General features: G+C 41.8%; 1 protein-coding gene across 1 annotated transcript; it reads right to left on the reverse strand.

Moving 5' to 3' along the window:
- Positions 1-4,876: 4,876 nt before the first annotated feature.
- cdk13 (cyclin-dependent kinase 13) lies at positions 4,877-13,255 on the reverse strand. Its single transcript, XM_005922602.3, has 14 exons — positions 11,215-13,255; positions 10,406-10,972; positions 10,158-10,316; positions 9,911-10,050; positions 9,585-9,755; positions 9,289-9,478; positions 9,108-9,164; positions 8,879-8,980; positions 8,698-8,775; positions 8,323-8,439; positions 8,090-8,221; positions 7,807-8,003; positions 6,620-7,114; positions 4,877-6,388 (listed from the first exon to the last, which is right to left on the reverse strand). The coding sequence occupies exons 1-14, from the start codon at positions 12,360-12,362 to the stop codon at positions 5,688-5,690; spliced, it is 4,254 nt and encodes a 1,417-aa protein (XP_005922664.1). The 5' UTR covers positions 12,363-13,255; the 3' UTR covers positions 4,877-5,687.
- Between the last annotated feature and the right edge of the window lie 1,942 nt (positions 13,256-15,197).

Consider the following 15,197-nt stretch of genomic DNA (forward strand, 5'->3'; position numbering starts at 1 on the left):
GGAAGACTGCACAACAATTGTCTCACTTATTTCAGATTTCAGATTTTAATTAAAAACTATGTTGAACACGCCCCAGGAGGAAATTACTCAGCGAAAACAAAATGTATACATAACATTATCTTAAAATGTCAAAGACATGCGTTGCCTTTTGTTCACGTTATAGACAGAACACAAAAACAAAACAAGGTTTAACCACTGGCCATTAAAGAGCCATTAGTTCAGCTGACTCACCTCTTTAAGGAGCATTTTGGCCTAAGGCGCAGTGACGCATTCTGGGTCCCACCGTGGTTTAGTTGCTGCCAAAATCTCAAAGGTTAATTCAAAGTCAGCACCTTAATTCTTCAATAAATCATCCTTAACTCCTAATCATTTCCCTTCTACATTTGAATGTCAACAGTCAGCACAGGTAGCACCTCTTCCTGTCCTCAAAGCACCTTGGAGTAGTAATAGCTTAACAAGCTCAAGTCTATTAGCCAAATATGATAAGCTTATGGATCATAATGATATTGGCTATAATCCATTTTCAACAAGAGCCAGCAGCTTAAAAATTCAAGGGAACACCTTACCCCGCTCCGCTATCAGAGAGCCAGTCCCTCGATGCTTTTTTAGGCACTCAAGTAAGAATGAATTCATGCTGTCAGTTCTGCTTGTCAGACATCAGCGTTAATGGGCATGTGTCCATATTCATGGGCTTTAAGGATGAAGTGTACTTGTCATAATTTTCAGTTTTGCGAGGTTTATGAAATCCTGGTGATGGATTGAGAGGCTCCTGGTTTTTCTTTTTTTTTTCAGCTTCCTTTCCAGTCTTTTAGCACCACACTGTGCCTCAAACCAGGCATGACAGCAGGTGGAGCGTGTGCATCCACTGCAAAGACTTGCTCTGAGTTAAGTATGTGTGGCATGTTGCTGATGCTGTCTTTTTTACAGGTTACGCACACAGTTAGCGAATGTATCTGAGGGTCTGATAGGGTTTATAAATGTGATTGTGAGTGACAAAGACTGTAACCGCAACCTAGTGAAGTCTTTCAAAGTTCCTCTTTGTTGTGTTTCCTGCTTTGCATCAGCAGTTTGAAATCAACTTAATATATAAATTAATCAACAAATTTATTGACATTTCACATTTCTAAATTACATTTCCTGTTTGAAAGGTGTAGAAATAAACATTTTTTATAAGGTACACAAAAGTGCCTGGCAAAATTTCGAGCCAGGCTTATCATCCATATATCTGTCTATGGTATTTACGTGTTGTCACTTCTTTTGATGTAATTATCAGATGAAGCACTTTTCAAAGCCCATTTGTTGCACCTGGATTAGCATGACCCCTAGACATATTTTATGCATATACCTTTCATCCTATAACCTTATCAGACGCTTTTCACGCTACCCAGCAAACAGCCTTACCTCCTCTCGTTCAGATTTAGTATTCCTGATAGCTAGTCACAAAACAGGAAGGTTTTTGTAATAAATTCAGCCTGTTTTCTTCTATAAGTAGTGGTTCATATGCACTGGCTGTAGGTTGTTCTGCACAATAATAAAGTGAATGGTTTATGGTTGGTTTACACAGCTTGTATATGTATGTGTATGCATGTGTAGCTGTATATATCCACACGCACATGTGTGTGTGTGTGTGTGTGGGTGAATTGTGTTGCTTACATTGTTGAGATATACATTGCTGTGCTTGAGAGTCACCATCTACCAGAACCAAATTCCTTGTATGCGTCTGTGCATATGGCCAATAAATGCGATTCTGATTCTGATTGGTGTCTTTAATGTCTGTCATATTGTCTTAATAGCACAAACTGACATTTATTTAAAGGACTAAATAGAATCAATTCAGTGTGTTCAAAGTATTGTTATAATAAAGCAACTTACACTTACCACAAAATTAATGAAATTAAATAAGGGAAGAAGATTTTAGCTCACTTGATCATCGCAGTGTAACAGAAAGTCAGTTCACTACTGTGAGACGAGGAGAGTCGAACAGGGACCAGCAGGACCATTATCTGCTCCTTTGCATGAGGGGGAGCAGGAGGAGTCCTGCTACAGTGCTGTAAAATGACCTCCAACAGGCTACTCGTGCATGTTTCCAACCAAACCTTTAGAATCACACTCCTTGAGTGTGGCATCCTTTTTTCAGATTCACCAGAGAACACCAGAACTGGCAGATCCACCACTGGCATGACAGCAGCTTCACAATTAGCATGTGTGACATGCACGACACAGTCTGGAGACACCGTGGCAAGACATTATGCTGCCTGCAACATCACCCAGCATGACTAGTTTGGCAGTGGCTCAGCGATGGTCTGGGGAGGCATATCCTTGGTGAATGCCAATTGAGCTACATGGTGCTGGCTGTAAGCACAGGTCCCGCTGAAAGATATCACACCCTCATGCCACCTTCATGGTGTCTGATTCTGACAGTTTGGTTAGAAACGTGCACAAAGGAGCAGATGGGGTCCTGTTTCTGGGTTGGTGCCTTTCAACAGGCCTGTGTAAAAGCCCATCTCCTGGGATCTTGTCCACACTCTTGAGACTGTGCTGGGAGACACAGCAAACCTCCTTGAAATGGCACGTATAGATGTGGTCCTGGAGGACGACCTGGTTCCTGCCAGCAAAACTAGAGAAAAATCAGCCTGGAGGGAGAAAAAGATACCAGTGGTTTGTGGCCTCCACTTGCAATACCATTCCTTTTTGAGGGTTGTCTTCTTGTTGCCTCGTTTTATAAATGCACTTCTCACCTTTGGTATAATCATTTCTTTCAGATGATCCGTTTGCTCACAGCAAGAACCAGAGTAATAGCATTGCCAAAACATCACGTTTATACCATTTTACAAACTATACCCCCCTCAGTGCCTGCTGAGAACACTCTTGATGCACTACTCCACCTACATCCATTTATCTTTACATGGTGGCCCCGCTGATTTCTGATTTATAATATCACAGTTTTTCATTACTTTCACTGCATTTCAAATAACCATTAGTGCAATAGCGTGTATATATATTTCTGAACTTCATGAACTATCCTGGGTCTAATCCCTTATTTAATCCCAGGTGGATCAGGCCTTGGGGATCTCCCCCTCTTTGATAAAGTGTACCAAAGCAGATGAAATGGATTCACAGCAGTTTGTTTCCCAACTGGACAGACTGATATCCCTGAAGTTAAAGTGATTTTGTGTTTTACTGTGATGGTTGCAATAACAATGCATGGTTGTCAAAGACACTATGATCTTGGCATACTGCTTATGACTTTACCGGTGTCTGATTCTATGTTATTATAAGTAAAACTGCCACACCACCACCTTCGCACTCAATATGTACAGCTAGGTACAAAAGTTTATTTTGGCTACTAGTGGAGCTTCTGTCAGGCTGAACTTTGAGTAAATGTGTTTACATGTCAAACATTGCAGTTTTTTCACTGGAGGGCCTCGATAAAAGGAGTTGTTTGAAATGTTTATTTGCTTCATTCATTTGCTTTTGTGTCAGATGAGAAGATTATACCACCCTTGCTTGTAGGTTGAACACAAAGCCAGCTTTAGTGGCTAAAGTTAGCTTAGCATGAGAAGTTAAATGTTATTTTTCAGGTTTTCTTTGGATTGAACAAAGGGGGTAGCACCTGTGAGCTTTACAGATGTTGAGGTTGTTTGTATTACTCTTTAGCTGTTCTTCTGTTTTAGATCTTTAAGATCTGCTTACTGCCATAGATGATGATATACGGTATATAGTCTCTTTTTGATGGGAAGTCATGTGATTGGCTCACCTGTGCATATAGTTCCTTTGTGTATTGCTGCTGAATGTTTGGATCCTGTTTTCAGTGGAGTTGACTGTACATGATGCTGAACATTTGGTAAGCAACTTACACTGAGGGGAAAAGGAAAGAATTACTACATCAGTTTTTAAAAAATATAGCACAGCCCTGACTGAAAAGTCATTTTTCAAGCTGGACATCAGCATAATTCACTAAAACTGATTAAGTGATTTGTTTCTGTAGCTTTCCCGTCTCCATCTTTTAAAACTGTACTCACTGTTGTTTCAATCATGTCCCTGAAAAGAAAAAAAAAAAATGCTGCCACTCTGACTGAAGCTACCATAAACTTTCAGCAATCCATCATCCACGCCATATTAAGCACAGATCAGACGCCATCCACGTTGCGAATTAGATTTGCAGAAGAGAACTCCTTGGAGATAATCACTTTCTCATCACCAGCAATGAACGTGTGGCAAATTCAGATGTGGATATGATGGGTAAAACAGGCCAGATGTGCAAGCGCAGTCCCCTCCCCCTCACCAAAATCTATTACAATTCTGTTGTTGCTTTTATCCGAGTGCAACAAGAGTTAACTGACAGCAGCAAAAAGTTTTATCAAAGCTGATATTAGTAGGGAGCATTCAGCAGGACAGGTTAGTTTCTTTAAGAAACCGTTTTCTTACCGCTTGAAGATTAAATCTGCTGGGAGCCATCATCTTGGAGAACATTTTCTTTCTTCCTGACAGTCGTGCTGCTCTGTATCTGTGCTCCAACATTGTGCCGCCAGCAGCACAAGTGAGTGCTGCACCTTCTTAGCCATGTCGCTCTTGATAAAGTCTCTCACGGTTTAAATGATAAAAATTCAAAATACAGGAGCTTCCATTATACTGAATTGCACAGGGTGCTTGCTGAGGCAAAAAATACCAAATGTTCAAAGTGTCAAAATTTGGTGTTAAGCTAAAGGTCCAACAGTTTAGTAAGGGTGAGTGTACATGTCAATGGTTGTAGTGCAATGAACACACTCTAGGTAAGTGAGTGTTTCTGGCATGACACTGCCATCCAGTGGTGTGCTCTGTGAAGTCACCACACCACTGTGAGAACTAGTGTTTTCAGTAATGTAACAGACGACAATACCGTCGGCATTTCTTTAATAAACATTTGCCAAAGGTGGAGGAGGAGGGTGGTTGACAAATCATTTTAGTACAAAAGAAAAGAAAACAAAAAAAACAGGAAAAAAAAAGAAGACATTGTTTTCTTTTCAAACTCCGATTATGCTTCTTTGTTTTGCTTGTGATTTTACAACACCTACTGGCAAAAAAAAGGCATGTGGAATTCAAACAGCCTTTCTCCATGAAGCTGGATCAGATTTGGTGCATTCGTCCGAGAGGTTACTACTCCTTATTCTCTCAATTAGCTTGTTGTGCTCATGACTAATCTGACCCAAATGGGCCACCACTGTTTGAAGATAATCTTGACAATAGAAAAAGGAGGACAACATTACTTATGGGTTATATTCCTAATTGTGCAGATGGAGCACATCATCCATTTCCTTTCATAACCAAAAATAGTTTCCGCCTACTTCACTCAGTAGTGCAAAACATTAATACTAGTCTGCTCTGAAGCAATTACAGAAAGGCTAAGGTAGAGTTTTAAAATTTACCCAGCCTGATAAATGTACACTCAAAAAGATCAGAGTTTAATTTAAAAGACAGCAGAATAGATTACAAAAAAATATGAAAATGGTATGAGCAATAAAAGCTCCTCCGATGTTAACTGTCCTTCTGCAACGTATTCCACATTCCAGACTGAGGAGGAATACAACGCCTTATACAGATTTAAGTTATTAAAAACTTAATGTGCATCTCCAGATCCATCTAATCTGGTCTAAGAGGCTTCAGGGTCAACCCTTTCACCCATAGTCACTTTACATATTTCCAGTCTTTCAGAAAGGCAGCCCTCGGCCTCTGATTGTTGCCGTCGAGTTCACATGTGGGACAAAGCCGAGGGGTAGTGGTGGAGCCCCGACTTGAGAGGGGGAGCCCCAGGGTTGTCCTGGTGCTGGGATGGGTGGTGGAGGAGGTACACCATCCTTTCTTGCCATGGCATGGTTGTAAAGGTGGATAGCACTGGGGTTAGACTGTCCCTCCACAGGTAAAGGGCTGTGATTGTACTCAAAACGGTGGTCCTTGTCCCCAGTGAAAACCATACTGCTGGGTCCAGAAGCTCCGGCACTTGGAGGGAATGGGTCGGGGTGGGCTGGAGCAAGAGCCCCAGGAGCAGTAGAGGAGCTGGCAGCCTGTCCAGGCCCACTAAACACTTCTCTCAGGGTGTGAGGTGGCAAGCCCCCACCCAACATATGACCCATGTAGCTTTCCCCAAACCCTGCAGGTGTAAAAGGTGGAGGAGGTGGATGGCTGTATTCGCCACCGTATCCAGAACCTTCTGCAGTGGGCAGAGGTGGATAGTCTGGCTCTGGGGGTCTCCCTCCGTCACCTGCACCTGCAGATGCAATAGGGGGGGCATGGCCTGTCTTGGGCTCAGGTGGTGGCTGCCGGTAGTCAAGGTCAGCATGTGGAGGTGGCTCCGGAGGCTCTGGTGGTCTCTGGTCTGGGGGCAGGATGGACACCCCACTTACATCAGACACTGAAAACACAGTTGCACAATGTATTATATTGCACATGTATAATATTAGTTCACTTTTTGATGATCAGCTAATAAAAAACTCAGATTATTTTCATTTTTAAAGCAAAATCAGAAAAAATATTTCTGCTGGTCTGACAAGATATTTGACCTTCAGTGGTATAAAAGTTAAAGAAAAAGTATTTGTCAATCTACTGAGGTACACAGACACAGTGTGTTCAGAAGGCAGCTCACCCGGTGAGACAGGACTGGGCTCAGGAGGCTGTTTAACCTCTGGAGGTAGAAGCGGTGCTGCAGCTCCAGCAGAGTTGGTGCTCTCTACTCCTTCTCCACCATCGACTGGTTCCTGCCTTTGTGTATGCTGAGCCTGGAGGAGCTGAGCTAGCAGCATAGTCATGGCTGTCTGTGTGGCAGCTGCAGCCTCGCCTTCTGGAATATTTGACGGAGCAGACATCGGGGGCGAAGGAGGTTTGGGCATTGGAGGAGTACGGGGTACTCCTGCTGGGGCTGTGGGTGGGGGAGGCTTGGCAGTTGCAGGCTGAAGAGGAGGCTCAGCTGGGTCAGTGGGAGCTAAGGCTTTAGAGAGCTGCTGTAATGTCTCTTGGTTGACTTTTGAGCTCATGGACTGGACAAACTGGGCTGTGCTGACTGCACTCTTTGGCTGCCCTAAGAAGTTCAGGAGAACTGCCAGCTGTTCCTGGGTTAACTGTGAGTTTGCTCCCTTTGGGTCTGTAGGAAGACAAACGACAAGATTGAGCAGAAGTCATAACACTGATAATATCCTGAATGAAATATATGAAAGTAAAAGTTCCTTTAACAACTTCTGGCCATATCATATTTATAAAAAAGGCTTTTGTTTAAAATAACTTCATTTCGGGAAACAGCCGTATACTATAACCTTGCATGGCAAGTTCTATCCTTTTTTAAATACATAAATCTAATCGATGACATATTTACTTTTCCCAAGTGAAGAGAATGGAAATATCAGTCTGCAAGATTCATTACTAGAGGAAGAACCAAGAGTCACATATAAATATTTCTGTGGAAGGAAATTACAATATGAGCATAAGTGAGTTTGGTTCAATGTGTTGTCTAGCAACACGGATCTTTTAAATACTTCAGAGAAGAAGGCAGATTAGTGAATAAATGAATGACTGAGCTACATTCCGGATGTAATGGCTATTTAACCGAACAGTGACCTCCAGTTTAACCCCTAGTTAAAGCATGTTAGTCTGGTGAAAGCTGTAATGTTTTAAAAAGCTCATTTCCATACATTACCTCACAGCTCAGAGGTAACAAGTTGATTTTTAAATACATCAGACTATCCGAGTTTACTTTTAGCTCATGAAACTAAGGTATGAAATGAAACCAAGTGTAAGACGACAACACCTTAAATAAATAAAAGCAGTCGTCAAACTCACCTAGCAGAGCAGAAGCAGCTGCATTCTGGGCTTTGATGGCTCCGGGGGCAGACAAACCCTGCGGCGTGTTACTGCGACTGTCATCAAGGCCCAGCTCTTTGCGGGGTGCCTTTGGAGCTGCCAGTTCTTCCGGCATCTGCTTCTGTCGCCTGCGTTTCTTACTCCACAGCTCATGACAGTCCTGCCAAAGTGGGAGACTAGAGAAGTGGAGAAAGTAAAAGATCTGATGAGCACAGCAACACTACAGGATGAACATGATGATGGAACATGAACCCAAACGTACTCTGGTGGAGGCATCTTGTCTGGATCTACATCCTTGAGAAACTCGCTGCCCAACGCCTGTTCAGCTGTGCAGCGTTTGCTGGGGTCCAGATTGAGCATGTGGTCAAAAAGATCGAGGGCAGCTGGAGGGATGCTGAACAGCAGCAAAAGCACAGGAACATGTTTAAAATAAATGCTGGAAGGCCAAATTCCACAGATAAGACTTACAATAAGAAAAAGTAAACATCAACTTACAAAGCAAACTCCTCTCGTAGTCGTCGCCGGTACTGCTTCTTTGGTTTCATGGTGTTGAAGAAGGGAAGCTTTATGACATCTGGCCAGACTGCAGGACAGGGGCTGCCACATATGCGGCTAAAAAAAAATAGAAAGGCATTTTTTCTAAAAAGTACAGTAAAGGGCAGAGGTAACAGAGGTAAAGCATTACATCTGTGTACAGCAGAGCTCACTTCTTTCCTCTTTCAACCACCAATGTGTGAAGGAAATATGAGGAAAATAAAATGTGAGGAGAAATAAATGTATTTCTTTAATTTCAAAGCTCACAGGAGGGAAACTGTATCTGTGGCCCTGTGTGAGAGCCAGTCATGGTTTAGGAATTTAGGCTATGCTTACCTAATAAGCTCTAACTGGGCAAGTTCCTGGTTAGCTTGAAAGATTGGCTTCTTTGTGAACAGCTCACCAAGAATGCATCTTTAATAGACAAAATAACACAATTCATGACACACATATGCCACCTTTCAGATATTCTTATTATTAAATGTTTATGATTAACAATAAAAGTATCAGCACTTACCCACAGCTCCATACATCAATAGCAGGTGTGTACCGCTCTTCTCCCAGAAGTAACTCTGGGGGACGGTACCATAGTGTGATCACTTTATTGGTATATGGTCGACTGAAAATACAAAAACAAAGACAACATCTGTTTATTAGTATCAAAATCACACCCAAAAGATACCGGTAATGATAAATGAGTATCTTACATAAGGTAAGATTCAGAAATAGAATGTATGAGGGCTCACCTCTCTTCAGAGTTATACAGCCGAGCAAGACCAAAGTCTGCAAGCTTTATTTGACCTCTGAGTAGAAGGGAAAAAAAGAAAAGAAAAACACTGCTTAAAGCGTACTTGAAAGCATCCTTAGCAAGGTTTTAAAACATGAAGCACTAAGTTCTTGTAAATGGGTAAAAAAAGGCAATCTTACTTGTTATTGAGCAGAATATTGGAGCACTTAATGTCTCTATGAAGAAAGTTCTTCTTGTGGCAGTAATCGAGTCCCTCCAGCAACTGACGCATGAAAGACTTTATGTGGCTCTCATTAAAATGAACGAGACCAGACTCAAGCAAACCCATCAGGTCGTGATCCATGTACTCAAATACAAGATAAAAAGCACCTAAGACAAAAGGGAAAGAAAGAATTTTAAAGAATAAATAAATATCTTTTAAACTATTTTTAAAATTCCACTAAGTATCATAAATATTCACAAAAATATAAATTACCTTTATCATTCTTGAAGTCTAGAGCATCCTCTTTGTCTGTGACAATCTCCTTCATGTTGATAATACTTTTATGGTTCAGTTGACGTAAAATTTTAATCTCTCTGATGGCTGTAATTGGGAAGCCTTCCTTTTCATTGTCAAGTCGAACCTTCTTCAATGCCACCATTTCAGCTAACAGACAACAGAAAGAAATACATAACAGATCTTTATGACAATATTGACTTGTATGTCAAAGAAAAACTGCACTTTCTGAAGAATACACTATGAATCAGTGCCAAAGTTGGTGTAGAGGAATTAGGAGAATATAAATCTTCAGTAAAACTTACCGGTGTCTTTATCTTTAGCTTTGTACACTTGACCGTAGGTTCCTTCCCCTGTGATTCCAATGATCTCGAACTTGTCAACACAACGTTTTCCCCAGTCTATGGCAATTTCCTTAATTTCACCATATCTCGGACCACAGATTCTGGCAATTACAAATTTAATTTTACATTGAAATAATAGTAACACAGAAAACAGCAGCAACAGCACAAAACAAAAAGTGATTTAGCACTATATACATCAAGAACATACTTAGGTCTTCGGCGAATTGTTTGGGACTTCTTGTCATCAGATGGGCTCTGGGTAGAATCTGTGCTTCCAGGAAGTTCAGGGGGCAGAGGCAAGTCTGTTAAAAGCTGACGAGCCTTTTTCTCTGACTTTTTCTTCCCTGAGAGTGAGCTGTCTTTCAAGCTGCAAAAATGTTGAAAGAGCATTAGCATACTGAAACAGTCTGATCATATCTACAGAGTACAAACGTTTCCTGGTCAGCACATCCATACCTTTCTCCTTTGTCCATGTGCTCAATAACTGTTTGGGGCAATGGCAGCAATGGGAGGGTAGACATGGCTTGACCTGTGGTACGTTCCTTTTCTTTGCCTTGTCCAGAGGCTGGTGCTTTCCTCTTGTCCCGATGTATAGAGTCATCCTTGCCCTTTACATCCCTGTCCCTGCTGGTCTGGAGCTCTGTTGTCTTCTTGGATGACCTCTCTGAGGGTGACTGAGGCTGGGTTGATGTGGGAGTTCGGGGTCCCTTCTCCGGTTGAGGTGGAGAAGGAGGGCGACCCTTTCTGGAGTTGTGATTCGATTTAGGGCTGGGCTGATGAGCGGACGAGGAACCCTTGGTGGGAGTCGATGTATTGCTCGAATTCTTGGCCTTAGCAGCTGCTTCTGCAGCTTTAGCCTTTTTCTGCTTACTGAGTTCAGCAGCAAGGCTAGTTTTGAAGGTGAGCGTGCTTGGTGAAAGACTAGATGGCCGACTACGGGAACGAGAGTGGCGGTGTCGGCTGCGAGAACGTGAATGCCTTGAAGTTGAATATGGACTTCTACTGCGTGACCTAGCAGATCGCCTGGAAAGGAAATGATGAGAACAGCATGTTCAGTTGGTACATCAAAAGCACTTATAATTCAAGGTATTTCAGTCAGATTAGCAACTGCAGTGACACATGCAAGTTGTTTTTTGGGTTGTTTTTTTTTTAATGAAAAATGAAACAGTGCAGCCTTATTATAACAAATCTAATAAAGTCACCACACCAACAGAGCATGTGCAACAAATTAAACATGTTCAATTAGCTGCGTAATAACAACTCACCTGACATCAGGACTTGGGCTCAAGGACTTCCTATATGGACTCCGTGATCGCCTCCGGTTACCATAAGGACTTGAGCCAAACTCTCCTTGTTCATAAGGACTGTGCCGACCGTAACTCGGAGACCTGCGCCAGTTCACTGGGCTCACAGGTGATCTCTTCCTTTTGTTGCTCGAGTATGAACTGGGTGACTTGGGGGCACCGTACGACCCATACATGTCTGCATCCCGGCTGTAATATGTGGAACTGGGAGAAAGTCTTTTGCTCCCATAAGTTGGACTTCTTCTAGATATCAGCTGGTTATAACCGCCAGGAGACTGGTAGTTATATGAATATGATGTCCCATAGGGACTTTCTGATTTAAAACCAGGACTTCTCCTGTATGCCCTGAGGTCCTCACGATCATCTCTGTAAGACTGTGGAGCATCTCTGTATGCAGATGGGGGCTCTTTATCAGATCTTGTTTTACTTCTGTGCCTTTTTGAATCCCTTTTATCAGCAGATTGTGAGGACTGGGATGTAGATGTCCTTTTGCCATTCCTGTCACTGCTCCTTGTAGTGTCTCTGTGATTTTTAGAGCCACTCAGGCTTCCTCCACTCCTGGCTTTTGAGGAGTCCCTCTCCCGACTGTGACGGTCTTTTTTCTTACTTAGCTCCTTCTCTTGCCTGCTTCTCTCAGATGGTCCTCTTGTTTTCTCGTCCTTGCTGAGGCTTACTGCCTCCCGCTCTCTGGGGTGACTTCTGTCTGGGGATGCTGGTCCATTATAGTCAACAACGTCAACATCGCTAAGTCGGTCCGCTGTGAGACTCTCAGCATGGGGGTCAAGTTTAGGAGAGGGGCTCCCAGAAAAACGCTCTGACTGGGAGCTCACGTCATCGTACTCCACCAGTGTCCGAAGTTCAACATCTTTCTCAAAAGCACTTCTTCGATCATTGTCAGGGTCTTCTATTGTACCGGTATGCCACAAGCCTCTTTCCTTGGGTTGCCTGCGTTTCTTTCTTCTAGAAGCCGATGAGCGCCTCTTCTCACGGTGCCTGTCTCGCTGAGCGGCACCGCTCCCCGGTTTGCTACGCCTGTCCTGCCTGCTAGCATTTCTCTGTGCAGAGGGACTCCGTCCCCGACCCTCGCGAAGCACCTCCGAATTAGGCATTTATCTCCCAAATAAATGCTACCACCACGCTAAGAATAATATATTCTCTAATTTACCAAAGCTATGTCCCTTGGTGTGTCGTGGAACAAAACATTGGGCTAGCTATGGTGACAGGCTAGTCAGCTAACGTAACAGCAAAATCACAGGTAGACAGCCAGCCAGCTAGCTAGCTTAACGTTAGCATTACAAAGCTAGTACAGTTCAGATTGAAGATAAAGTGAGTTAGTTCAGAGGGAAATTAATGACACTTAGTGCCAGCACACTCCGGCTCATATCAAATTCACAAAATGATTCTTGGTTACAGAGCCATACGATACTCAACCATTGTGTTCCAGGACGGACATCTCCCAGATTTATCAGCTAATGCTAGTCGGTTTAGCCAGCTAGTATTAACTGGCTAACTGTACTCGGCTACACAGTCGCATTTCGTTTCATGGTAAAAGCACAGGCCTAAAGCCTCTCTAAATTTAAGATCCACTTTTTCTAAAACGTTATCGTCTGTGCGAGCATGTAAATCCATTTACCGAATAGTGTTAAAATGTAAGTAGTCAACTCCGTCTCCTTCTCACAAACTTCTTGCCCTCCATCACACTCCGGTGTGCAACAAGGAAGTGAACAGCACGCGAGTTGGCCGGATAGTCCGCGGCTAACCAGCTAGCCGCTAGCAACTTAGCCAGCTAGCTTCTCCTTGTGTGGAGTTCAAGACAACTCAGTCAACATGCAAGAAAACAATGCCATTCAAAAACACGCCTGCGTCCACGTATCTTGCTGGACTGCTACCTCAGCTGATTGCAGCATTACCCGAAAGTAGCAAAACCTCTGCGTTAAATAGCTCAAAAAAATCTCTGAATGTGTTTATATTAATATAACTTTGTTCCCAGTACAGCTAACGGTACAGCTCACCCGGGCCCAGGCTGCTTTCAAACTACAGGCCTTGTGCGTCGCTGTCAACCAATGGCACTCGTATTCGTAATCCATTGGTAACGTCACAGCGAAAGGGAAACCCCTACCATCAAAAAACCACCACATAATATGATATGAAAATGCGATATTAACCAGAGTGTACAGGAGATGGTTATTTTCTACGTATCCAGTAAATGGAACTACAGGTTACGTCTTTCCATTGATTACAATAAGACCAGATGCTGCCGTCACGCGCCGTTAATCACAGTTAATCTGTTCCTCATTCCTCAGTTTAAATGATTAATTATTACTATACAGAATATGGTCATTTGTCAAAGGAATGATTGGAAAATTAAGAAGTTAAATTTAAGTATTAAAAACAAAACAGGTTTTCTTTTTATTAAAGAAAAAAAACTTTCCAAACCTACCTGGCCTCAGGAAAAAGTAAATACCCCTTAAACCTAGTAACCTATTGGGCCACCTTTGGGTGCAAGAACTGCAGTCAAGCATTTGCAATAACTGGCAATGAGTCTCACACATCAAAGGAATTTCGGCCCACTTTTCTTTGCAGAACTTTTCACATATGGTCAGGTAGGTTTGGATAACCTTTACAGTTAATACATTAAATCATTTACCAACTGCATTTTGCATTTACTCAGGATATTTTTTAATAATATTAGAAGATGATCTGACTGGCAATGCACAAGCTCAACCTACACCTTAGTTTGCTCACTATTGTACAATAACATTTCAAATTCTGTGTGCGCATAGATACATTTATATGCAATAAAACTAAAATACCTTACAAATTACAACATCATTCATCGCAGACACGGTGTAACACGAGAAAGATACCTAAAAGCTAAAGCAATTTTTTTACTTTTTTCTCTAAACCAAATGCACAAGCTGAAATTGTGACAAATATATTTATTTACCTGTTTTTATTGTTATTTATCCAACAAAGACACCAATAAATGTTACTTTTCCATTTTCTGGCAAGTTTTTTTGTGGTGTGTTTTTATGGACATGTCTTGCCATTGTCCTGGCAATACAGGCCTGCTGAAAGACTTCATGAGTTTCTAAGGAGCTTAGAAAGAACCTAGACACTTCAAGAGCTTGTTTTATGACCTTAAAATAGTGCTTTTCCTCTAAGAAAGATCAGGGTAAGGAGATAGAGATTATCCATGTTTATACATATAACACAGCACTTCAAAGTTCACCCGTTCAGTGCAAAAAACAATAAACGTATCACACAGAACATACACAAAGTGTTATTAGTAATGTCCACTTTATTTGCCATTTCCAAACTCACAAAAAAAAAAAAAAAAAAAGAATTGAAATGTAAGCATCACCTCTTGTATTCACAAACAGATAGGCTACATTAGTGGTTATGTTAAAAATAAGTAAACATGAAGGAAACATTTAACTGATGGCATACATACAACCATCCAATCAATTACATAGATACCTATAGATTTCTTTTTTTACTCCAAGGGTATAGAAAAGGCAAAACAAGTTATCTGAATACCCAGTAGGACAGTTCGCTCATAGCGTTCACACAAACATCTGTTTTAGTATTTCACTGAAATTTTTCGGGCTATCAAGTCTATTAAATTAATATGTGGAAACAAAGTAACAGCAGTAGAATGATTATGAATGATGTCTGCTTGAATAAACAAAAACCCACAACAAATAACTGAAACAAGAAAGACTTTGTTTAGCCAGTGTTATAGTATGCAAGCATTACGGTAGTCACTTTATGTAGGGCAGCTTCTGTAATCCTCAACAATGAAGACACAATGCGGTTAATGTAATAATCTCAAGCTAAAGAAGTAGAGTAATAATAAACTGGGATCTTTATGCTCATTCCAGTTTCTGTGCGTGCCACTTTAACTTTCAGGGCGTTTCAATCATTATGTGGTGTACTGGAGT

Source organism: Haplochromis burtoni, unplaced genomic scaffold, assembly GCF_018398535.1.
Source record: "Haplochromis burtoni strain Fernald_Lab_line unplaced genomic scaffold, NCSU_Asbu1 Contig_58, whole genome shotgun sequence".
Classification (NCBI taxonomy): domain Eukaryota; kingdom Metazoa; phylum Chordata; class Actinopteri; order Cichliformes; family Cichlidae; genus Haplochromis; species Haplochromis burtoni.